We start from the raw sequence: 25623 nt of genomic DNA, 5'->3' as shown, positions 1-25623 counted from the left end.
AATGCTTGTGAAGAGGTCAGTAGGGCGTGAGAGAGAGATGGAGACCTGGAGAGATACCAAAGGAGATTCCTAAGAAGAATAAAAAAGATGTATGTTTTAAATGATTTACATCTTACTGAATTGGCAATTTCTTTCATGTTAGTTTCTCTCAGGAACTACTCTATGCAATAGGGGCCAAACTCTTTTATGGACAGTAGGGTCAGGCAATAAAGATAGAAAGCCACAAAGTCCAAAATAAGAAACAATTGGCAGCTTATTAGATAATGACCTGTTTGGGTGACCTCAGTTCAGAAGGAGGAATCAGGGCTATATAAGCTCTGAACCAGAGGCAGAGGGTCAGTCTGACCTTGGCAGGGCTGGAGGTGGGGGCATCCTGCTGGTAGCTGAGGGAAGAAGTGCTGGGTCTGGAGCCTGGCTCAGGCTGTGCAAGCAAAAGTTGCTCCTTACATAGAGCTGAGGGATGAAAGAAATTGTAAGTAGGCCCAGGAGGCCTGGAGCTGATGGAAGCCAGAAGAACTGAGTAGGAACCTGGGGAAGACTCTTTAAAAGGCTCCCCCATCTGCAAAATTAATTGTGGTGGAGCTTTACTTGTTGCATTCTGTGCTGTGAGGCATGGAAGTGGCTGAAGGGGATGAAGGAGACCACCAAGGGGGCCTGGGGAGGGTGCTGCAGTTGACAAAGGACTGTTAGAGGGTGGGAACTCAGCCTTAGAGGTGCAAGCCCAGTGAGCTGAGCTGAGCCTGCAGGGCTGAGGGCCCAGAGGGATGGAACAGAAAGGTGAAAAAGTCACTGGTGGACTGGGGCAGCCTTCCAACTTCAAAGTAACATCAAAGACATGGCAGATAAGCACAGGGAAGTACCCTGATTAACCAGAAGAGAGCAAATAGGATTATAGTGGGTGCCAGGAGGTGCCACACCTGCCTTCAGTGGTAGGTCCTATTATAGTGTCTATGTAAACAATTATTTAGAAGGTTGATTCTTTATTTGCTTGGATGCTTTGTTAATGTTCTCTTAATGTGCTTCTGTAGGAAAAATGCATTTTTAATTTTGCAGCATTAAAAAGGAATGTCACAAACAAAATAAGGGGGTGGGGACCTTACAAGACATTGGAGACAGTGTCAAACTTCTACTGACTTTTAATGGGAATGAAAATTTCTGTGTTTATGGGGAAAAAAATCTTCTATAGTATATTTTTTTTAATCCTATATTTATATATGTAGTTCTTGAAAGAATATTGAATACTGGCTATTGTCATGGTATTTTGCTTTTAAAAAATGCAAGCACATGCTTCTGGAGAAAAAATAATCTGAAACCACAGTATGCTTCAGAGAAGAAAAATCTGGGAATCAATTACATTAAAAATCCTAAAGATTATTTGATCAGAGCTATGCATAGGGTGGCCATCTATTTCAGTTGGAAATAGGGGACATCTGGGACACTGCCGCCCGCCGCTGCCCCCCAATTCAGTGGTGTGTTGCAGGGAGAGGCAAATATGGAGATGGAACAGATGCAGTGCCATCTGGTTGCCTTCCTGGGGCACCATGCCTGCCACTTCCCTCCCCCTCTGGACTGCACCCAAGCACTCATTTTAATCTATGTCCCCCACTCAGGACCAGTCTCCGAAATCCAGGATTATCCTGAGAAACAGGATGGATGGTCACCCTGTCTATACATTATATTAAATACAAATCTATAATATCCGCACCACATACACATCACATTTGATCTCATTTTTCCCTAGCGGTCCCAGAGACGAAATACTTTTGATATCCCACATGTCATCCCAAACTAGATTAAGTGCCCTGGGGAGAATGACTTGTGGACTACAACCAGCAGCCTGACCTCTTTAGCATATTCATCTTCCAACTAGTGTCTCTTAATTGGAGATGTAGCATGGGTTCTATACTGCTAATTAGAGATGGATTTGAGGGAAGGGAAAAATACAGAATTATTTTTGCTGTCTTGTTTTGTGAGAGATTTGTTAAAGCAAAGGGATCTGGGGCAGAGAAATGCATGTAAGCACTTCATGAATTGGTTTGGTTACTACAAGGACTCAGGGTATGGGAAATAATAAGCTATATTAACTTTTTCCTAATTAGTTTGCAGACAGCTCTCAGAATGGAATTACTTGAGTCAAAATGTTTTCTGTGTTCCTAGTCACATGGAGTAAGTTCATCTAGCCTGTGGTTCAGAATAAATACTTCAGTGCTCTCATTACTGTCATATCCCTATTTCCAAGACTGTAATCAGTAATGTATCTAAAAAGTTTCCTAACAACAATTACAATCTACAAGATAACAGGAAAAAAGCATGCCCTAATTTCAAGAAAATTGTTCCAATATGATACTTTTCACATGTAACCCAGCTATTTGAAGCTCTATGAATTTGAGACAAGAAACATTTTGATAGAGTGTACTTGTGAATATTGCCCACAGGTCCTCTTGTAAAATTTGACCTTAAAATTACTAATTAGCAACAAGTAAGCAGCCAGTTACTTATGAATAGGATGACCATCTGGGAGATCCCCTTCTACCCACCCTTCCATCTTAAGTCAGCAGCACTACTGCAGGCAGAGGTGGGGGCAGCTCTGATATTACTATTCAAGCAGGTAAGGGAGTCAGGGTCCCACTAATGAACTATAGGTCTTTACTTCATGTGTTAATCATCATCTCCCCTTTTTAATGGTCATACTAACCTATTTAGGGCAATTTTTCTGTCTGCTAGGACTTCCTATTTCCCAGCTCGTACCATGCAGCCTTCCTGCCCTGTGCCCAGGATACTTGTTTTAGTTTTTGCCAGCCAGCTGGGACTGTCCTCCAGAATCTGGGCCTGTCCTGGGCAAACTGGGACATATGGTCACATAACTATAAACAATTTTAAAGGTCTAAAAAACAAGCTCATTTGAAGTTAACGGCAGTTCTTCAGTAGAATAAAAATTTCACCCCAAGAATGGTATATAGTAACTACAATTTGTCTAAAAGTTTTAAAAGTTGGTTATACATCGGGGAAATGAGTATGCATGTTTTTATGTAGGCTTCAAGTACAGCACACTCAACCAACGTGGTGGAATGCTCATCTTTAGTGGTATTTGAAACTAGACCATAGAAAGCACTAAAATTCAAATTTGTGGTACAGCTACCAAAGGATTGACCTTTTTGGTTAGGAATACCACAAATTTGCCCCATACCTTACCCAAGTGCCACTGTGATCCCCTTCCCCTGCTCAATCTGCTGCTCTTCTTTCTGCTCCATGCCAAGGGTCCTCTTCTGCTTTTTGCTCCCTGCCCTATCTGCCATTGTGCTGTCATTTTCCCCTCCCCCCCCACCAATCTAAGTGCTACACACACAGGCTGCCTGTACTACATGTGTCAGAAGTTGACAGCCTCTGCAGTAGAAAAGTTATAATCCTATACTATCAGTGGAATAGGCTTGATGACCTCTTTGTTCCCTTGACAAGCTTACAGCATTCATTATCACACTGCAACTGCAGTGTGTGTAGTATAATGCACTGTTCCTTACTCAAGATCCTAGAACAATGCCATTAACTTCAGTGGAAGCCAAGCATGCACACCTGAGAGCAGAATGCAGCTCTTAAACTAGACTGCCATTTGGTATGAAATTGTTAAAATATATTTTATCTTACTACTCATTACAGCCAGCTGTTACAAACAACGATATAATGTTTGTTAAAATTCACTGTCCGTGGGAGACATTGTGTAAATATGCGGAAAGAATGAACATCCGGATGCCTTTCAGGTAATGTGGAAGCTATTTAACTTTGTGGACTTTGATTTGTATGCTTTTATTTATTTATTTATTTATTTTTAGCTAATCTTTTAGCATACAACCTAATCCCCTTTTCTTCACACTGAACAAAGCAAGCCATCTGCTTAATCACAACTACTTTCTTTTTTTTTTATTGGTGACTTCTATTCCGTAAGGCCAGTTTTTTGAAGGGAAAGTTTGAATGATGCACACACCACTATTGTCTTGAAGTTCATCTGTAGTATTGGCTTCATCGGATTACTGTCTTAGTTAAGTTGCACATGTCCCTGGAAAATCTACTATTCACGGCAAATTATGACCGATGTGTGTGACATGGCCATGTTTTTCAGAATCCCTCCTCAGTGTCTCAAAGATCTCAGTTGTTTGTGGCTTTAGGAGCGGTCTCCCTCCAAATGGTACATCACCTTCTCGGTGTGCAGTGGGATCCTATCCAAAGAGAGAGGAAGTTCCAGAAACAACTACTGATCTCTCAGAAATAAAACCCTGATACCACCTGGGGAAATGCAGAGCCTTTGTGTTCCTTGGTTCTCTTCACTTTTACTTTTTTCCAAATTTACCACAAGTGCTTGTGTCTTAATATATTTAGAGCTACATAAATGCAAGCAACAGCTGTGTGCCCATTCCTTCAAACACATGGGGCACCTATACACAAGGTCTGAGGATGCTCCAGTGCTCTGGAAGTCCAACTCTTTGGAGCAGACTCAATTAATCGAGTCTGTTGGACCACGGCAAATGCCACACTCCACCAGCCTCCTGAGTCTTGCGTATCAGCATCTTCACACTTAAAAATGGTGGTTGGGGTACTTGAACTAAAGCTTGTTGAATGAGCTTTTAATTCAAGCACCCCCACCACCATTTTTAAGTGTGGGGACACTGATACAGGAGACGTGGCAGCACTTTCATTAGAGTGACTCTCTGAACCGCTCTAATTAAAGCGCCAATCCCCTACCCCTAGAGCATGTATAAAAGTGTCTCTGATGCTTAAAAATTACCTCACATGCATTTTGTAGTAAATGATAGGGGTACAAATTAAAATAAACCTGTCTATAGGAAGCCAGGAAACTAAAATATGGTTCCCTCTCCACCACAGTTCACCCCCTAGGGCAGTGATTCTCAGCCTTTTTGGATCTAAGGCGCCCCTCTCTGGACTTGAGCAGGCCCCCATAATTTATGTGGATTGACTGGCACCAAATTTCACAACCTAACCTTTACATATTACAATGCTTATCTCTTTAGACGGGACCTGTCTGCATAGGGGTAGGCAATCCTCCAGGCAGGGACAAGCCTGAGTTGAGCTTATGTGCTTAGCTTATCTGGTGACTACCTCGTGCCTTTGGGCACCCTTCAAAGGAACTGGAAGCACCCCAGGGTGCCCTGGCATTCTGGTTGAGAATCACTGATGTAGTGGGGGGAAAGGTAAGCGATTCAGAATTCCTGTAAGGTTATGGATTTGGTTAGTGCGAGGGGAAAGTGACAATTAAAGTCAAGGGATAGACAAATCGAAATTATTGAGCCTGCACAAAGTATGTCCTTATAGCACCAGCCTCAGTGCCTCCAATTTCAAGTAAAGCAGCATGGCTTAGGGAAAGAGCAGCTTTCTCAAAAGGCCCTCTCATATTGGGTGACATGCTTAAACTAATGCTGCATCCCTCAGTGAAAAACCTGCAGGTATCCTGAAAATTATGCTGCACTATAATGTAATGGAAACTTTAGGCTTAATCACTTGCCATACAGTTCTGGGTAAGTTACCTTGAATAACAGTCATCTTCCATTTTGTTTAAGAATGGTTTTTGATATTACTATTGCTTCTTTCACTTGTTAACGTTCTCATTATTGATCTCCCCCCCCCCAATTAATTTCCAGGCTTCTTGGTCTTCTTTTTTTAAAACCAATTAACAATACTGCCTTTTACCAGCAGCCTGGTTAATCCATCCTTATTTAGTAATTCCACATACATTTTTCCTTTTAAAAATATTTCTGCAAGATTATAAGTTCTTATAGGCTTTTCATAACACTGCATAATCCTAAATGGTAATGTTACGAGTCCTAGTCTACCTGCAGCCTCTCCCTTTAAGCAGAACTTGGGCTGATTTTCACTAGGAATCACTTTAGTGGAATTGGATCACTTGGTCAATGCATTCCCTAGGAACAGAACTCCCTTTTTCTAGACTCCAGAAAAGGCTTTTCTAGTTTAATAATCAGGAAGAAACTGATCCTCTCCTGAAAATTGAAAACTCAGTTTTCCTTCTCTTCAAAAAGTGTCCCTTACTGCAGGTTTAATTATGGGAGGGAGACATTGTCCCTGAAATTTTAGCTAAAATTTATTTAGTCGTCTGTGTAGTTATTTTTTGCTTATGGTTGCTAAAGAAAATCTCTAAATATCCCAGTCAGCATCTGTAAATGCCAAGGATAGATTGCATATCTGGCTTTCGGAGGGGTTTGTGGGGCCTTGGAAGGTGTGAATTTCGGGAAAGCGATCATGATAATCTACAGCAACTTCTGACAGAATTAGTGATTCTGTTTTATTTTCAACTCGGGGAGATATCCTGGATGTTTTGTCGTAGAGTTAGAAACTCCAGTATTTCTGTGAGTTTCAGCAATAATCTTATTTGGAGCCATGCCTAAGGCCTGGTATTTCCTTCCCTCAGGATGCAGAAAGCCTCTTGATGGAAAACAGAATTATGTAGTATTCAGAGTTTGTCAGCTGCCAGTCTTATCATGGGTTAGTGATGTGGCTTGGTGGTTCAAATATAGTGATGAGAATCAGAAGTTCTGTTCCTAAGTTTGTTTCTAACTCCTACTTTTTCCCTGGCAAAATCACATTGGCAGTTTTGTTAATCATCTAAATTGTGCTGAACTGTAAAAGTAAAAAGTCCAATAATGTATAAAGGTGAGGTTATGTATGAGAATGTGTATGTGGCTAATGCAATTTTTGTCCTTTAATCTGAGCTTTCTGTTGGACCAGATTTCTGACCTTATTGAAGATCACTTTAAAATTCCAGTTTTGCTCAGCATTATGAGGACTGAACCCAATTTCCTGTGAACATGGAAATAATACTCTTTTCCTAGCTAATAGGGAATGTCAAAAATGAGTAGGCTATTTTCCTTGGAATATTCTGAGGATGAAAAGTACAACTGCTCTAAGGAGAAACAATGCTAATTTAGATTCAGCACTTTGAAATGTTTGAACAATAAAAATGTTTGATTGTAATTTTTAATCTGAGGGGCAAAACAGAATAGTTGTTGGATTACTCTAATCTTGTCAGCCGAGGTAAAGGAGAGCCATCATCCTAAACACAGAAGAATGAGTTAGTGAAAAGGAGCTATGATAGCTGCCATTAGCAGTCCTGTAAACAACTTGGCCTTCTAAGAACTGCTTATTTAATTCAATGGAAAAAATAAAATAAAATAAGAGCATGGGAACTGTTGATGTGTGATTTATAGAAGGGAACATAGCAATACTACTCTGCCTTTGAAGTGTGCACAGTACTCTGATTAGCTAGTATGAGAAATTTTTTATAACGTGCAATGCAGCACAAAAAATAAACCACTCTGATTAATCCTACGTCTTGTGGGCTGGCTGAACTTGCATTGACTCATATAAAAAAAATAAAAATAAGTCAGTGCTTCTGAAGTTAAAGTAGATGGGCCTTACAGGATCCAGCAATTTAGGCATAATAATACACTTTATGTATACAAGCAGTCACAAAAAACACTCGCTGAGCTGCTACCAAAACATGTGTATGAAGGCCTGAATTCTGAAAACATTTATTTATAGTATCCCAATTTATACAAATTGTTTCCAAATTCCTGGCACTGTTCTTTTTCCCCCCATCTTCTTGTTAGTAAGACTTATGTTGTATGTGTTTTTTGATCTCTTACCAGTTCTTTATCTCAAAAGATTCTGATAGAGAATGACTATTCTGAGCATCATAACATCTTATGGCCATCTTAAAATACTTTCTAGATTAATTAAAACAAACTATAGAGGGTGCAAATGGGTGGATCTACGCACATGCTTAACCGCGTAGTAGACTAATTTGCTGTGATGTAAAGCGTCACAGTGTACAACACTATTAAACTGCAGCAAACTAATTTTCACAACCTTAAGATAGCATTGAGGACCATACTGTCTTTATGGAGGTGACAATAACTGCTCCTAAACACACATGAAAATGCTGAACCGAGCACAGGTTGCACCCAGTCAGCTCAGGCAGCAAGAGGACCCCTGTCTGCCTCCTAGCAATGCAGCTCTGCTCTTTGGGCACTCTCATGCCCCAGCAGCCCCTCTACCATCTGACACCACAACCCAGGGCCTGGAGCTGACTCCCTGAGCCTGCTGCCAGCCTGGGGCTGTTCAGCCCCAGCTCAAACTGCTGTGGTCCTGAGCACATGGACACTGTGCCTGAGAGCCATTAACTCTAGTGCAAAATGCACCAGAGTTTATTGCATCACTCAAATAGCATGTGTCGATGCACCCAGTATGTATGTAAACTATTTCTTAAAAGTTGAAGTAGAACACTTATTATTAATCCCAAAATGTTTTACTTCAACTGACATTTTCTAGGCAATATAACATAGTGCTGCCAGAGGCATAACTGAATAGGACTGCATCCTAGACAGTACCCACTTTCCTCAACAGCAGAACACAGTAGCACAGAGATGGACATCTGAGCAGGGCACAAGCCCAGGACATTGTACCTCACCCTTCCACTCTCCTCCCTTTGGCTCCAGCTCCAGCAGCAGGAAAAGCATAGCAGCAGTGATTGGTGCAGGAATGTGTGCCAGTGAGGGGCATTCTGGGAAATGTCATTTCCACTGGAGAGAACTCACCTTTGACTCTGGCTTTGGCTCTGAAGGCTCTGGCAGTGGGAAGAGGAAAAGCAGTAGCAGTAAGAGAGGCATAACAAAGCAGCCAGGCACTGGCACAGCAGGATCCATGGGGCAGTAGTGATTCCTAGCTGCCAGCACACTGCCAGCACAAACCATGGCTGTGGTAACACCTAAGTTTCCCTCCCCACAAGTTGGCACTTAGGGTGGTTGCCTCAGTCAGCAGCTGCCTCCAGCAGCAGCTGGAGGGGCATTGCAGCTATGGAGAGACGTCATCACTTTTTTTGTTGCGAAGGCTAAAAAAAACAATGGTTTTCAGTGGCAAAAAAATGAGATAAGATGTTGTTATACACCTGAATTTTAGATCCCTCTTAAAGTTTGCCTTGAGTTGCAAGTAATTCGCTATTGATCTTTACCTGCACCACAGCTTTGTCAAGGACACAACCTGCACAGCCCTATAAAACAGGCTGATGATGCTGCCCATGAGTCTTGGACAGGACCCACATATGACACCCATGTCATACCGGCCCCCTGTACTTCATGCAGCACTTGCATCAAACAAGCCTCACAAGCTGGATCTGGCATTCTGCATGGGTCTTGTGAGGTCAATCTGTGGGCAAACCAGCTCTGTATCACTGATCCTGCCCACAGAGGATGATGAGTGGGGACTTACCTAACTTACAGCTAAAGAAAGCAATTTTTGCAGGTTGGTCATAGCCCAAGGAGCTGGTTTCTCATTTTGTAATGGCTCTACCCCTTAGTGCTGACTGGCAGAGAGGCCCTGGGGGGAGGAGGGACAAGAGGGTGGCCACCATCTTGACTGTTGGCTGCCCTTCATGTAGCCCAACCCCGTGGCTCTGACTGGTGGAGAAGCACAAGGAGACAGCTGCTATCTTGGTGGAAATTGCAGGCAATGCCATTTTTCATGGAGACTGCCATTTTTGAAGTTTCTGCAAAAATCACAAAACTGCAATTTAGGTAGGTCTCTGCTGATGAGTTTGACACCCCTGCTGTACCAGATTTCCCCCCACAGGTAGTATGCCAATAAACTCTGCCCATTTTCCAGTAACATCCCTCTACTCCACTCTATTCATATAGCGGTAGGGTAGTAGCACCACAGAAATTTCTTTCCATACTACATTTTAATGCTTCTACCATCACTGAAGTCTATATGAACCTGCCACCCACAAAGGATCACACCTGAATACATAATATGTATATATGGAATTTCAATATCCATATTCAATATAAATGCAAATTATCTGACGGTAAAAAGAAAACAACCAAAAAACCTGTGTGCAATTATCGCCACTTTCACCATACTTTTCAATATAACTTGTTGTGATTTATATAAGGGTTTGATCATGATTTGATATATTCATAGGGATTTTTGTTTTAATGGTATATTTTGAGAGTTCTGTTAGAAAGAAATGTGTGGCCTGATGGAAAGGCATAGAAAAGAAGCAGAAGCTTTGCAATATAATCTTGACACTGAAGCAACAATGTTCCTCTTTACATATGCATAAAGTGTCTTATGGAAAATATAAAATACTGCTCCATGGTAAAAATGAATGTATCTGTAACTCAGCTGGACTCAATCTGAGGATAGCAGTTAAGGGGAATTAAAGATAATGGAGAACCCATGATTAAGAAGTAAAAGGTATGACAGCTGCCAAAAAGTATTCTTAATTTTTATGGATTTCACAGTTTCCTTTGCAGCTTTGCTTAGGAGCATCACAAATCAGGCTGCAAAAGTACCTAAGCATTTCCAACAAAAACATAGTTCTTTATGATTGGGACAAAAATGTAAGATTAAGCATTTTCTAGGCTATGTTTCCTTTCCAGACATCACATACTCTGTCTTGCACCCTTAATAGTTACCAGATGAATAGCTGTGGACTCTATTAATTATATATATTCTTTTCCCTCTCCCATCCCCAATATTCTTGGTCTGTTTTAGGTCATGTAGTTATCATCTGAAAATGGTTTCACTTTTTATTATCCAGAACTGAAATATTTTTTTATGTAGGTGGAACGGAGAAAAATTGCTTCTTGAATATTATTTGAAAACTATTTGTTCTAAGTTCCAGAATGACAGTATACTAAACAAAGTATTTCTCTTTCATAGCATAAAAGCTCTAGGTAAATTGTGCTCCTTGAGGGACCTGTTACAAACCAAGTAAAACCGTAATCCTGCAAACTGATCTATGCTGTGCTAAACTCATTCACTTCAGTCCAGCTCTAAGCTAGAAGGAAAGTCCAGTCATATAAATTAGGTTTCAGGATCATGAGCTTAAAACACCTGTAAACCTGAAAGTTTGTTACAGAGAGGCAGAAAGGGACTATTTAGCCAGGAGAGGGAAAATATACTGCAGCAAATCTATGTGTATAGTATTTCAAGAGTAACAGTTCTTTGAATATTTCATGGAAAATTGCAGGCCTACCTCCCTCAGAATTTGCTGTGCCTAAGAAAAGGCAGAGAGAAAAATAATACAAATATAGAAACTGTTTGTTTGAGTTACTACTTGCTAATTCTTAGAGCCTTTGCTGACTATTTGCCAATGGATATTCATAGGAGACCTGTACACAGATTAAAAACTCTCTGTGCATGGTATTAAGGCATAATTGAAACAATTTGTAATCTTTTAAACAAGTTCTGCAGAATGAGGGCCTTGTGAGGCTGTTAATATTTAAACAAACTTGCATCATCTTTAATAGAAATTCTGTACATGAAATGTTGTAGTTCAATTTGCATAGATATGTTATATCAAAATTGAATTTAGCTCATGAATCATTTAAAATACTAGAATATATCATGTGAAAATATTAATGAATTTGCTGTCTGCAAATTTCCTATAAAATATTTTCCCTCTTTTTTTGTGCCTGTAAAATGCATGATATTAAATGTTCAGTGTTCTTGTATAATGTGTATGTCCTTCTCAACTGTCTCTTACTTGATTGTTCTCAGATCTCTTCTGCTATTCTTTCAGGAAAAAATGTTATTACACTGACTGGAGGAGCAAAACGATGGGCAGGTTGGTGGGTGATGCATAGCTTCTAACTTTGCCAAATAGTCATCCTGCTAAAAAAATCCATATTAGCAGTTGTAAATTTATTCAAAGAAACGTAGACAGTGGCTACTAAAAGATAATACCCTAAAATATTTCACTTTAACATGATGTAGTACAGTAGAGCTTTGCTAATTCTCACTTTGCAAATACAAAATTTCTCACCCCCCCCAAAAAATGTCTTTTTTTTATCTTGCAAAAGAGAATATTAGGGGCATATTGTAGGGAGGCCTTTCATTAGCAAGACACTTCTTGCTTTACAAAATAGTATTTATGAGCATGTATTGCAATAATTGAATCTAAATGCTTATGTTCAATGTAGTAACTTGAATATGCAAATATATGCAACAAGGCTTGATTCAGGTGTATAAGTGGTTGTGGGACCTGGTGTTAATAAAAACATACATTTTTTTCCAAAATAATAGTTTTTTGTTTGTACTAACATACAAAAAATAAAATGTCATCTCAGATTCTTTGGAACTAGCAAGGTTAAACTGTATTTCTGGCCTACGCGCCCTTCAATCATTCTGACATTTAATTTTCAATGCAAAGCAATTGCTTGTGGCAAGGACCAGGGAAGCTGTGTTCTAACTGGCATGGATTGAACATTTCAAATGGAAGATGAAAAGCTTCTATGACAGTTTGCTATTATTAGGTCCATAACCTGGTTGCTGATCAAAATACTTACAGAGCATATATCTAAACCTGATTTAGGCTCTCTTGTTACTACTTTAGGGTCTCCAAAAGTGCAAAATCTGCCAGAATATTCATAACTTCCCACAAAGTTAATGTGGTAGTTGATATTTTTTTTTAATTGGTAGCTTGAAAAAGTAGTGAAAACATTTTTTTTAATGTAAAACTAACAAAGTTTGATTTTGAACTTCCAGAAATCAAGTAATATTGGCTTGAAATAAATAATAATATAAATTTACAACTGCTTCTCTCTTCTCCCCAGTCATGCACATGCTTGCTTCATGTTGTTATACGTTATGAAGAATGTAAGTGATTAATGCTTTCTAATACTAAGGCAACATTTATAAGGCTTTGCTGTAAAAACAAACTTTGTTTTCATTCTGAATTCCACTGGAGGCTCTTGAGAATAACAATATTGTGCATATTAAATGAATTGACAGTTCTATTTAGTAACACAGATATCCAGGATATGCCATGAAACAAGTCTGGTAATTAAGAGTCAAGCATAAAGCAACTTTAATGTTAAAAACTAAGCATTTTTGGCCATAATTATGGTGCTTTGTACATACAAGATATAGTCATAGTAACACTCTGCAGTGTCCGAGAAAAGTAGCATACAGTTTTTCATTTGCAACATTGGAAGAGGTATAACATGAGTGCTTATATTCTTTTTTTGGAGAACTACAGTACTATCAATCATTATACTGTTTCCAGTTGTATGAGAGAATTATCATTTAGAGATCTGTGTTTTAGTTTGGTTTATGTATTTATATATAACTGAAGAATGAACTATTTTTATCATGAGGGGTTTTCTACAATCCTTTACGTGAATTTACACACAGATGGATGCCTCAAATTTTTTGAGAACTTATTTGGTCCTCTTTGGGCCTATTGCCAACAAATGCAACATAGAGCCAATTTTGAGCAAAATAATTTCTGCTGCTGCCTTTTTTTTTAACTCTGAAGGATTGATACTGCAAATCCTTACACTTATTCTGACAATTTTCCTTTTTTTAAGATAATCGCTTTGAAAATCACCATGCCTCCTTAAATCTTCCAAACTCAGGCTAGGAAAAGACAGTGTTTTGCACAGCTAGACTGCAAAGCATCATGAAGTACTTAAATTGTTGTACGGAATATTAATACAAAAATGAAGAAAAGTCACTGTAAATTAGATAAAATCACTCATGTATAAATACTCCCATATAAATAATTACACAAGTATTATCTATTACCAGGTAGCTGGAGAACATTTCAGTACATAAATATTTAACTTTGAGAATACTAGAGAAATCAGTCAACTAACCTGATATTTAAAAAACTCCTTAACATGAAATCCTAATGGTCACAGGGCACTAGGGTGTGTCTGCTCCTTTAATGGCAGAAGCAGCTTAGCCCCAGGGCCCTTCAGGCTAGGCAGAGCTCCACAGCTGCAGGTTGCCTGAGCAACAGACTAAATGAGATAATAAGCTGGCATCTGCAGGTAGTCAGCTGACAGGAAGGAGGCAGGACCCTGGGCACATCTAAGCCCCAGGGCTGGGGCTGGGAGGGAGTTCACGCTCTCTGGCAACTGCCAGGGTAAAGAGCTCCTGCACAACAGTGTGACCCTGTGACATTTTGTTGCCTGTTTTGCTATTTCTGATGGCAGTTAGACTCCAGGAGTTCATGAGGAGCTAGGAAGCATGCTATCCCAGGAGAACAAGCTTGCCCTCTAAAAGGGGCAGAGTGCTGCCTTTATTCTTAGTGTTATGTTATAGCCCAAGGGCTTATGTTTGTGGTGTTGTTGTGCCAGAGGTTTGGGATGAAGTTGCAAGGAGAGGTACAGAGACCTTATTAGTGCCCAGAGAGGGGCCAGAGCACTCAGCACCAGAGGGGGCACAACTACTCATGGGACCAGAGAGGCCAGAGGGCCCAGTTACTGGAGAGGCTGGAGAGTCTCCCAGAGAGGCCAAAAGATTGGGTGCCAGAGGGGCACAGCTACTCAAAAGGCTGGAGAGGCTAGAGGGCCCAGTGCCAAAGGGGTGCAGCTGCACAGGGACCAAGGGCCTGGCATCAGATGGGTGCAGCCAGGTAGGGATTGAGGGCCCAGCAGATAGAGGCCAGGACCCCAGTGACAGGAAGAGACTGATCAGAGGTACTGCCTGAAATTCAAGTCTGGCACAATGGGCCTAGGCTAGAAGACCTAACTAAATTAAATGGGAGGAGGCTGAGTAGGCCAAAGCCATGGCAGAGGGAACAACATCCATGTAGCACCCACAAGGCATGGGGTGTAGTATAAGGGAGGTTTGGGCCATGCAATTAGTCCATGAGGCTCATTGGTTCCCCATACAGCACAGTAGTGGAGAAAGACCTGGCAAAGGGCTCAAGGACCATTGAGCTCTAGTGAGGTTCAGCAGATTGGGGCTATGTGAAAGCCCATGGGCAGCCTTCCAATTTATTTTACCAGCAAGACATGGCAGACAAGACAAGAGGGAGCTCCTGGGGTGGAACTGGCACAGTCACGGAGCCACCAGGGGCATCATGACCACCCCTGGGAACCCCACCCCATGACACTAACAATTGGAATAGTCTTTGTTCAGGGGACAGGTTCAAAAGGTATACATCTTCTAGCAATGTTCCTCAGCCCTGAGGTCTACATCTAAAGATGAGAAAGTAACATAAACTATCAACCTATTTTAGACACTTTGCTGAAAGTATGCTAATGTGGTACTAATTAATTTCAGCTGGTTTTGATATTGGTACACAGATTCTCCTACACTTCTGTTAGATTATAAAACCTCTAACAGCCTTGTCTGGATTCAGACTCTCAATTTAGATATAGAAGGTCCTGTATCCCATCACAATCCCGTCTTTTGGAGATGCCTAGGCCCAGATTTTGTGTCACCTCCAAGATGTATAAGTGGCACTTATGTGATGTTTAGGCCTCAAATTTGTCAAGCATGATTCTCCTCCATTCTCCACAGCAATCACAAAAATACTAAAGATGGTTAGATGCCTTATGTGTTTCTATTTTGGGCTGAAAAGATCCTTAGTTAATTAGACTTAGGCTACTGTCCAGTGGGAATATAGATGAGCTCTCCAGAGTGGAACACTCATCAGTCTGAGGACTGATGCATTTTTTGGAGTAAGCAGTTGCTACATCTTAGATGTCTAGCAACCAGAATAGTATCTGGGCCTAGTCTTTCAGAATAATTGACCTTTAAAGCTAATACAGGCAAACTTTAAAAAGTGAAATATTGTCCCTAAAATTAAACACCTGCATGTATATGGGGGCACCTAACTATATTTCCCATTTGGTTAGTTTGTTGTTTTGTTTTTTCCCCATATGATGAATACCCAAAACTCCCATGAAAGACATTTGTGACTTGGGCTGGATGTTATGCAGGTGTAATGGATGGACTAAATAGAATTTTGCCCCCTACTAACAGCAAGACATTTACCTGTGAATGTTAAAAAGAGAAGTGTTATGGACCAAGAAGACATGTTTGGATGACATTATGGCCAGAAATCTTTTAATATGCCCCTTGACAGTTACGACTCATTGCACTACAGAACAAAATTTTAATTTTGCATGGGGTGACTGAAAAGTCTAGTAATTCTAAACTAAATCTTTCATCATTGGGAGTCCTGACTAAGATAATATTGACAGAAATCTGCAGATATATCTAATATCATAATTGGCATTCATATCAAAACATATGTGTGGGATTCGCAGAGCCTGAGTTTCTCCCCACTGTACTGGCACTTGTCCCAAGGAAAAGAGGTGGGAGTATCCCAGCCTGAGCCCCACGACCCCAGAGCTCACGCTGGGAGATAAGTGTCTCCCAACACCATCTCTGAAGTTATGGAGGGGACAGGGTAGCCTCTTCCCCACCCAGCTTTGTGATCACAGAGCTGGGGCTGGGAACAAGCTCCCCAGCCCCCACTCCGCAACTACAATTGTGATCATGAAGCAGGGGCTAGGAGCTCCTTGCATGGGGACAGTTCCCTGTCCAACCTGGAGCTGGCTAGGACCTACCCCTGACCTGGACATTTCCCAGCCAGCCCCGGGCTATGCAGGAAAGCACATGCAGCCTGGAGGTAGCTGGGAACTGTCCTGCTGTCCTGTTTCAGACTTCACTGTGCAGACTGGGGCTGGCTGGAAACTGTCCAGGTCAGGGGAAGGTCCCAGCCCTGTGCCCCAAGTGGGTGATTGAGGCTTAGGGTTTGACAAGCACTGCAGGGGTGGGGTAGGACCCAGCCCCCTGCCAATTCACTGGTGCAGCAAGCTAGCTGCCCCACTGATGGATTGGGGCATGGGCCTGTCCCTGTGCTCCCTGTCAGCCCCTGAACTCTCACTCAGGGGGAGCCTGAAACTCCCTACTTGTGGCCACAGGGGCCATTGAAGGGCTGCAGGGAACTGGGTGCAATTTTTTCCCCTAATCTTTGCATGTGTAGACACCTACCCAAAAACCCTTACTCCAATTCAGTTTACACAAAAGTAAATCTAGGCCAGAGTAAATGAATGTGTGGATGTTACCACAGAGTACAAAGCTCAGCTTACATTTATGAGCTGAATGTATTAGGCTTTGCTAAATTTTTTGTTACCAGGATTTGACTACATTCAGTGCCTGAGCTAACTTAGGTATTTCCACACTAATCCGTAAATCTGCAATGAAGCCAAGTTCCTCAAAGTTTATGAACTTTATGAATCTTCACTAACCATGAAAGTGCAGTTATCTGGAAATGTTCAGATAGTAACTCTATCAATTTAAGAAGCAGGTAAAAAGTGATTATCATACTTGCACAAAATCAAAGTCCTGCTTGATATTTATGTGTGTGTGTGTGTGAGAGAGAGAGAGAGAGAGAGAAAATAAAGTACAGTATATTGCGGAGTAACAGTTTATACAAGAAAGCAACTACAGGTATAACTACTAGAGAAAAGCAACATGCAGTGATTTTAAAGACGACGTATTGGAGTAAAACATGGGTAGTTGAACTCTGCTTTCCTGACAAATATCTGATTCTGTCTTATCACATAAAAATCCCAACTTCAAAAATTATTAATTTAGGGATAGTTCCTGTAATTTTTACTCACATTGATTAGGCAGATTGGTCAGTCAGCCTATTGAAATTGGTAGTTCACAAGAAATTCTCATTCCCAAGTGCAGGACTCTGCACGTGTCTTTGTTGGACCTCATGAGATTTCTTTTGGTCTAATACTCCAATTTGTCTAGATCACTCTGAATCCTAGCCCTACCCTCCAGCATATCTACTACTCTCCCCAGGTTCATGTCATCTGCAAACTTGCTGAAGGTGTGCTCCATCCAAACTTCCAGGTCATTGATGAAGATATTGAACAAAACTGGCCCCAGGACCAACTCCTGGGTCACTCCACTTGATACCGGCTGCCAACTAGACATTGAGCTATTATTACCATTTGAGCTAAATGACCCAGCCTGTATTGTGTCCACCTTACAGTCTATTTATCCAACCTATACTTCCTTAGCTTGCTTGCAGAAATGTTCTGGGATCCCGTATCAGAAACCTTGCTTAAAGTCAAAATATATCACATCCATTGCTCTCCTTGCATCAACAGAGCTAGTCAGCTCACGACAGAAAGCAGTCAGGTTGGTCAGGCGTGACTTGCACTTGAAGAATCCATGCCAAACGTTCCAATCATCATCTTTTCCTTCAAGTACTTAGAAATGGATTCCTTGAGGACCCGTTCCATAATTTTTCTGGGGACCTGAGGTGAGGCTGATCGAGTTGTAGTTTCCTAGGTCCTCCTGCTTCCCTTTCTTAAAGATAGGCACTATATTTGCCCTTTTCCAGTCATCCAGGAACTCTCCCAGTCACCATGAGTTTTCAAAGATAATGGCCAGTGGCTCTGCAATTACAAAAGCCAACTCCCCAGGCACCATTGGGTGTACTGCAGATTCTCCTACACTTCTGTTAGATTATAAAACCTCTAACAGCCTTGTCTGGATTCAGACTCTCAATTTAGATATAGAAGCCCATGGGCTTGTACACGTCTATCTTTTCTAAATAGCCCCTAACCTGTTCTTTCCCCACTGTTGGCTGCTCACCTCTTCCCCAAACTGTGTTGCCAAATGCAGTAGTCTGGGAACTGACATTGCCTATGAAGACAAAGGTAAAAAAGGCAGATTTTTTTATATCATCTATCACTGCCCCATTCAGTAGGGGATCCCTGGTTTCCCTAGTCTTCCCCTTGTTGCTGACATACTTGTAGAAACTCTCCTTGTTACCCTTTTGCTACCTGCAACTACAATTACACTTTGGCCTTCTTGATTTCATCCTTGCATGCCTGAGCTAGACTTTTATACTCCTTCCTAGTCTTTTGTCCATGTTTCCACATTTTGTATGCTTCCTTTTTGTGTTTTAGCTCACTGAAGAGTTCCTTGCTAAGACAAGTTGGTCATCTGCCATATTAGCCAGTCTTCCTCTGCATCAAGATGGTTTGTTCCTGCACCCTCAGTAAAGGTTATTTAAAATACAACCAGCTCTACTGGACTCCTTTCCCCCTCAGACTAGCCACCTAGAAGATCTATCCATCAGTTCTCAAAGCAAATATAAGTCTGAGTTTCTGAAGTCCAGGGTCCTTACTCTGATACTCTCTTTTTTTTCTTTCCTCAGGATCCTGAACTCATTCATCTCATTGTTGCTGCAGCCCAAGTTACCATCCATTTCCCACCAATTTGTGGGAAATCTATTTCTATTTCCCACCAATTTGTGCCATCCATTTCTATGTTTCCCACCTGTTTGTGAGCAACAGATAGATCAAGAAGAAAATAGCCCCTAGTTGGCCTCTCCAACACTTCCACCAGGAAGCTGTCTCCAGAACTCTCTTGATAGCCTCTGCACTGCTGTATTGCCCTCCCAACAGATGTCAGGGTGACTGAATTCTCCCATGAGAACCAGGGCCTGTGATAGGGTAGCTTCCACTGGCTGTTTAAAGAAAGCCTCATCCTCCTGATGTGGTGGTCTGTAGCACACACCCACCAAGACATCACCCTTGTTCATCCCCCTCTGACCCTAATCCAGAGACTTTCAAGAGGCCTATCTTCAGTTTCATACTGAACAATCATACAGCTCTAAGCAATCATACAGCTATTTTACATAGAAAGCAACTCCTCCTCCTTTTCTCCCTTCCCTGTTTTTCTGAACAGTTTATACCCATCCATTCTAATACTCCAGTCCTGTGAGCTATCCCACCAAGTCTATGTTATTCCAGTCACATCATAGCTCTGTGACTATGTAAAGACTTGCAGTTCTTCCTGTTTGTTGCCCAGACTCCATGCATTCATGTACAGACACCTGAGGTAATAAGCTGATTGCCCTACTTTCTCAAGAATGAGAAGGTGTCCCCTGTTGCCCCCTCATGCTTGTGTTTTCTTCAGGTCACCTGTTTCTCCACTTACCTCAGGGCTTTGGTCTCCAACAAACCTAGCTTAAACCTCCTCTCTAGGTAAGTGAGCTTGTCTGCAAAGATTCTCTTCCCTCTTTTTGTTAAATGGATCCCATTTCTTCTCCTTGGAACAATATCCCATGGCTGAAAAAGCCAAAGCCCTACTGGCAACACCACATGTACAGCCATGCATTGATCTGCAAGATGCATTTGCTCCTGCCCGGGCCCTTCACTTGGACACTGGCAGCAAACTGATCTGCAAACTGCCCAGCAAACTGCTCTGTTTGCTGCCCCTCTTTATTTGCTCTCCGGTCACTCAGAGAATCTCCTTTTATACCCTGCTGAGCTGGAATGATTCCACCCCCTTGCTAGGGTTTTCATCAGGCATAAACAGCAATCACTCAGCTAGCAGCACTCCCAGCTGCTCAAAGCACATTCACAAACACACAGCCCACCAAACAAACAGCAAGTCAAACATACAGGCAGCCCTGCCTCACATACATTCCTGGAGCAAAATCTGGTGCCTGGCTCCTTTTCCTCTTCCCATTCTTTTTTCTCCTCTTGCTCCCAGCAAACTTCTTGTAAACTGCCCTGTTTGCTAACCCTATTCATTCATCTTGAACACTGACAATCCATAACAGAGTAATTTGTCTGAAATTGAATAACATATTGAATGAAAATGCCACAAATATTCTATTTCATCTTTGGCTGAGCAACAGGCTAAGCCACAAAAAGATGTAGATTGTTCAGGTTTGTTTTTCGTATTGGAAAATATGTTTTTGAGTTGACACATTTTGCTCTCTCTGAAGTCACCAGCTTTTGGGGTGATCACCCAGAAGTGATTCAAGAAAAAAAAGATTATATTTTTGATTGAATGCCATTTTCACTGTAGGAAAAAAAAGAAAATCGAATATGGCTGTCACTTCCATTTTATTCAAAGTCTGTGCTTGACTTCACATGTTGGTTCAAAGGAGCAGCTATGAGTGTAAAATAAAAAGACGGTTTTCTGTATTTTCTCAAGATTAAAAAAACCCTCAATCTTCCAATTATTCAGCCTTGTAGAAAAAATAATTAAAATTGAAGAAGGGGAAGGAACCTTAAAATGTTCAACTTTTCTTTCCCACCCTCTTCCTTCTATGGTGCTCCTACACCTTTTCTACTATTGATAGATAATTTTCATGCTTTGAACAAACAAACAAACAAAAATCTATGTCTACAAGAAAGAAAAATGAAGGCTTCACACTTAGACAAGTTTATTAAAAACGTAGTCCCACTGGAACCACAACAGAAGGAACTCTTAGACTAAGGTACTGACTGTATAAGGATAGCAAATTGGACCATGCACTTGGCTGAAAGAGGTAAGAAACACACCTGCCTGAGAACTGTTTTGTGTTTCTGCTTTATGAACATAATTTGATTTCTTGGCCCAGAAGGCTTAATACCTGATAGTGTCATATCCCTGAAGTACGCTACCAATTGGATACCAGTTTTGCACAGCTGCCTAATTAGCATAAGTTAACAAATTTCATGGAGATGTTATAAGATTTTTAGAATTTTCATTTCATATATGTTAAAGTACTGTAGAGACCTAACAATCCTTAATGACAAAACTCAAAGGTCTGACTTTTGCTGGGGTGCTGGATCAGGCTCTGAAGTCGGTTGTTTTCAGTCTCCTGTTTCAGAACTGTAAATCATGGGTGACTCTTAATGTTAATGATGGTCCTGTAAGTGACAGGTAGGTCAGGCCTTCTGTTCTCAAAGCTAGTTTTGGAATGTTATCTTTAATCTACAGCTTTGATGACTTCCTGAAAAAATACATTAGAAGCACACTAAATCTTTTCTAGGTGATGAACTAATCTGAAAAATAAAATGTTGTGAGCTCATCCTGCAGAGATTTATACATGTAAATGCTTATGATATATGTACATGGCTCAGTGACTTGGATACCATAAACAGCTTAACCAGCTTAGCACAGCGCTCCACTTAAGCTATTTAGCTTTTCTGAAAAGCTCCACCTACACTTCTTTTGATGAGTTAATATGTAATTGGATTGAAGGGCTCATGCTTCAGTTTCACCTAGAAACTTTTCACCTTTCTCTTTCTCTTTGGACTAGAAGTCCCTTAAAATGGTATGTTATGGAAAGGCCTGAATGTTCTCCATGTGTAACCTGGTACAAATTTAAAATAAGCTTTTTCATCAGTCATCATAATATTCCAATTTTATTTCAGCTTAACTTCATGGAACTATTTTCACAGCAGATGCAAAATTTTTCTATATAACTTTACTGCTAATTGCAAATTACTTAATTTGCATCTAGCTCTAAATTGTAGGATTCTAAATAGCAAGTGGGCACACTTCTATATAAAAGTAGTGCTTATTTACTTACTTTAATTCATTTATTTGCTGGATAATTAGAAGTCAGGTGTTTCTATGGATGCTCTTGCTTTACAAGCATCATCTACTAAGGTAAAATTTATGTCCTCATCTATACTTCTATAATCAAAAAGTGGGTTCATTCCAAGTAGTTGGACTGCTATCTACTATACCCAATCGTCAGCCCAACTGTGAGTATAAATAAGGCAGTTAAAGTTCAAGAGTGAACAGTTGTGCCTTTGAATCTTTTTGTAGGGATAAAGTCCAGAAGTAATTCAGGTCTCAACTCACCTGGAAAATATTCCATTGTAGTTTTGATCAAACTTCCACTTCTTTGTGTGATGTTTGCGTGTAGTTAGGGTGTCTCTCAGAGTGAGCCATGCCTCCAAAGACATAATACAGCTTGGTGTTTTCTCATAACTCTATGTCTAAACCCATTGTTTCTTGAAAATCCAAATTTTCCATTTACCTTGCTGGGAAGAAAATTTGGGTATGTAAGGAATATTGGATCAGGCAAATCAAAAAAGAATGGCTGGCACTGGCCAGTGAAATAAGTAGATTTGATTATCTACTTGACCTTTCCAATTTGTTTGCAAATCAATTCTGGCAGCCTTTTTAGGCAAACTTCCAATGTCAGGCATAAAAGTCTTGAGTAGGGGCATCAGGACTAAGTCATGATTTTGTGATAACCTTAATTTCTAGACAAATCACGAATAAAGCTATCTCATTTTTATCTCATCATTGACTGTATAACAATGTTATATCTTTTGCCTTTAAGTATCTTTCTTTTCTTTTTTTTTGATTTATGATGATCCTTGGTCTGAGAATAAATATAAGTATATACACGTTGATAGAGTTCTACAAATGAAGGCTTAATTAATGATCATAACTTATAGAAATACAGTGAATAATGATATGTTTAATTCTCAATTTAAAGGAAGTAATTTGGTTTCTTGGGTATCTAAAGGGATTTTATTTACATGACTGATTGAGGGCTACATCAGTATTTAAGTAGTTCATGAATAAGAGGTAAAATACTGAGCCAAAAAAATCCTTTAGTGGATGAAACTGTGACTCAGCCAGACAACTTCTCTAGTACTAAATTACTACTGTCTTTTGAAGTGTATTTTCAGTGAGCCAAATCTTGTAATCATTGTTTAGGCAAAAAAATCCTATTATTGGCAGTGGGAATCCTGCCTGGGTAAGATGTAGAAGATAGGCCACAAATAACAAAAGTGCTAGCTCAGTTTGGTAATGTAGAGTCAAATGAAAAAATGCATAATTACTTTCTTTCCACCTTCAGTTTTGGTGTCATCTAACTGAATATGTATAACATACAATGGTAATTAAAGCCACATGCAATTGACAACATAATGAAAACCTAATATGTCATTGTCCCAGTTTGCAGAGGAACATGAGGGAACTGAAAAGCTGGTTGCCCAGAAATCCAATGAAGCTGGACAAGGAGGCACTTCCTGACCTGGAAGAGACAGATTGTTACACAGCACCATTTAGCCGTGCACGTATACACCAGTAAGTGCTGTGTCCTAGAGATCCACATGGATAGTTTTTACATTTCTTCTTAGTGTGTAACATAAAGACAGTCATTAACAGATGGTCACTGACAAATGCATAGTATCAGGTCTGGTATTTCATGATAATTTTCTCTTTGGGCCAAATTCTGGCCTTGAATATTACCAGTAGCTTCTGTTAAGAGCTATTCAGTTGGTTATGGGGAAATTCTAGCTCTAACAGGGATTTACTTCCTCCTACATTATCCACCCAAGTTTCTTTTTATGTAGTATTGATTATAACAGCTAAACTAAATTTGGAAGCATTTCCCCATCTCAAACAGAAGGAGATCCCTTGGAGCAAGCTGAAATCAGGCACTGGATTTTTAATCAGTTTTGTATGTAACACGTGTCTACCTCCATTATATAAATAATCCTTTGTCCTCCATATGCTACCTAAAAACTAAACATTCATCCGGTCTAAACAATATGTTGTCTCTATTTTTGCTCTACCACAAAATAGTTCAACATGGCATAACTTTAAAATGAGTTTATAAACCACTGAGACAATTTTTTCATTTCTTTTTATTTGGTAAATTAGAATTAAACCTTAAGTTCTCTTGTCTAGAAACAAGAAGTTCAGTAATGTCAATTAAATAGCACAGGAACAAAGTCATATGGAATGTTCTATAATTGGAATTTATAATCCCTGCTTTGTACTAGCCCATGTGGCATGAGACTAGTTTAAGGGCCAAAGTATTCCTACATGTTTTTTTTTATTTTTGGTGACTTTGTTTATTTTTTAGACATGTCTCAAGTAGAGTGGTTTTAGAGAAATGTACCTCAGCATTAAGGAAGAAAAGATGGTTATTCATGATCTTTTTACCTCTGAAAACCTGCAGCCATCTAGAGATTTGCCCAGTCCCTGCAAAAGTTAAAGAAGCCCAAAGACTACTCTAGTTTGTGCCTGGCTATCCACAACTGTATTCAGGATTTGTGAGTGGGTGGAGTAGAGCTAATATTCTAGTTCTACATTGCAGAAACATGTCTTTGGGGGAAGGGCACTTGAGTAGTTTTAGGAGGCAGGATTGTGCTGAGTATTCTTACTTTCCAATTATGTTGGCTGGATTTCCAAGGTGGAGATGGAACTAGGACTAGCTTCCCAGATCAAGGACAACAAGAAGTCCTTCTTTAAATATGTAGGGGGCAAAAAGAAGGTTCTGGGTAATGTGGGGCCCCTGCAGGACAAGCTAGGAAATTTGGTCATCACACCAGACGACAAAGCCAACATATTTAACAATTTCTTTGCCTCCATTTTCCTGAGCAGGGACCAGAACAGTCACCCCCCCGGTCCCCCTTTATAGTCCAAGGGAGGCACACCTAGGCCAAGGGTTAGTGAGGAACTAGTTAGGGAACTTCTGGAAGGACTGGATGTATACAAATCAGCTGGTCCCAGAGTACTGAGGGAATTGGCTGAGGTCATTGCAGGATCCCTGGTACGGCTTTACGAGCACACGTGGTGGTCTGGTGTGGTGTCAGAGGACTGGAAGAGGGCCAGTGTGGTTCTCATCTTCAAAAAGGGGAGGAAGGAGGACCCGGGAAACTGTAGGCCAGGTAGTCTTACCTCGATCCTGGGCAAGCTTTTTGAGAGAATTATTCTGGCGCATATCCACGAGGGGCCAGCAAGGGAGATTATGCTTAGGGGCAATCAGAATGGGTTCATTAGCAGCAGGTCCGGTCAGACCAACCCGGTGGCCTTCTGTGACCAGATCACCAAATCCTTAGATGCAGGGGTAGCAGAGGACATAATTTTCCTGGATTTTTGGAAGGCCTTCAACACTGTCTCTCACCCCATTTTTGTTAAGAAACTGGGGGACTGTGGTGTCAACACCCACACAGTCAAATGGGTCGCCAACTGGCTGGAGGGCCGCACCCAGGGAGTGGTGGTGGATGG

The 25623-nt window shown here is 40.7% G+C and overlaps 1 protein-coding gene across 3 annotated transcripts in view; it reads left to right on the top strand.

The window, feature by feature from the left end:
* ANO3 (anoctamin 3) overlaps positions 1 to 25623 on the top strand; it is a 445370-nt gene that overhangs the window by 338352 nt on the left and 81395 nt on the right. For 2 of the 3 annotated variants that reach the window (XM_019551827.1, XM_019551830.1), the window contains exons 6-8: positions 3655 to 3755; positions 11606 to 11650; positions 23560 to 23691. In XM_019551827.1, coding sequence (XP_019407372.1) covers positions 3655 to 3755; positions 11606 to 11650; positions 23560 to 23691 — 278 coding nt within the window. The remainder of the gene's footprint in view (positions 1 to 3654; positions 3756 to 11605; positions 11651 to 23559; positions 23692 to 25623) is intronic. The other variant, XM_019551829.1, reaches the window with a different exon arrangement.

This window comes from Crocodylus porosus, unplaced genomic scaffold (genome assembly GCF_001723895.1).
Source record: "Crocodylus porosus isolate Cpor-Errol unplaced genomic scaffold, CroPor_comp1, whole genome shotgun sequence".
Lineage (NCBI taxonomy): Eukaryota > Metazoa > Chordata > Crocodylia > Crocodylidae > Crocodylus > Crocodylus porosus.
The sequence above is the reverse complement of the archived record's forward strand: the minus strand, read 5'-3'. Positions and strand labels throughout refer to the sequence as shown.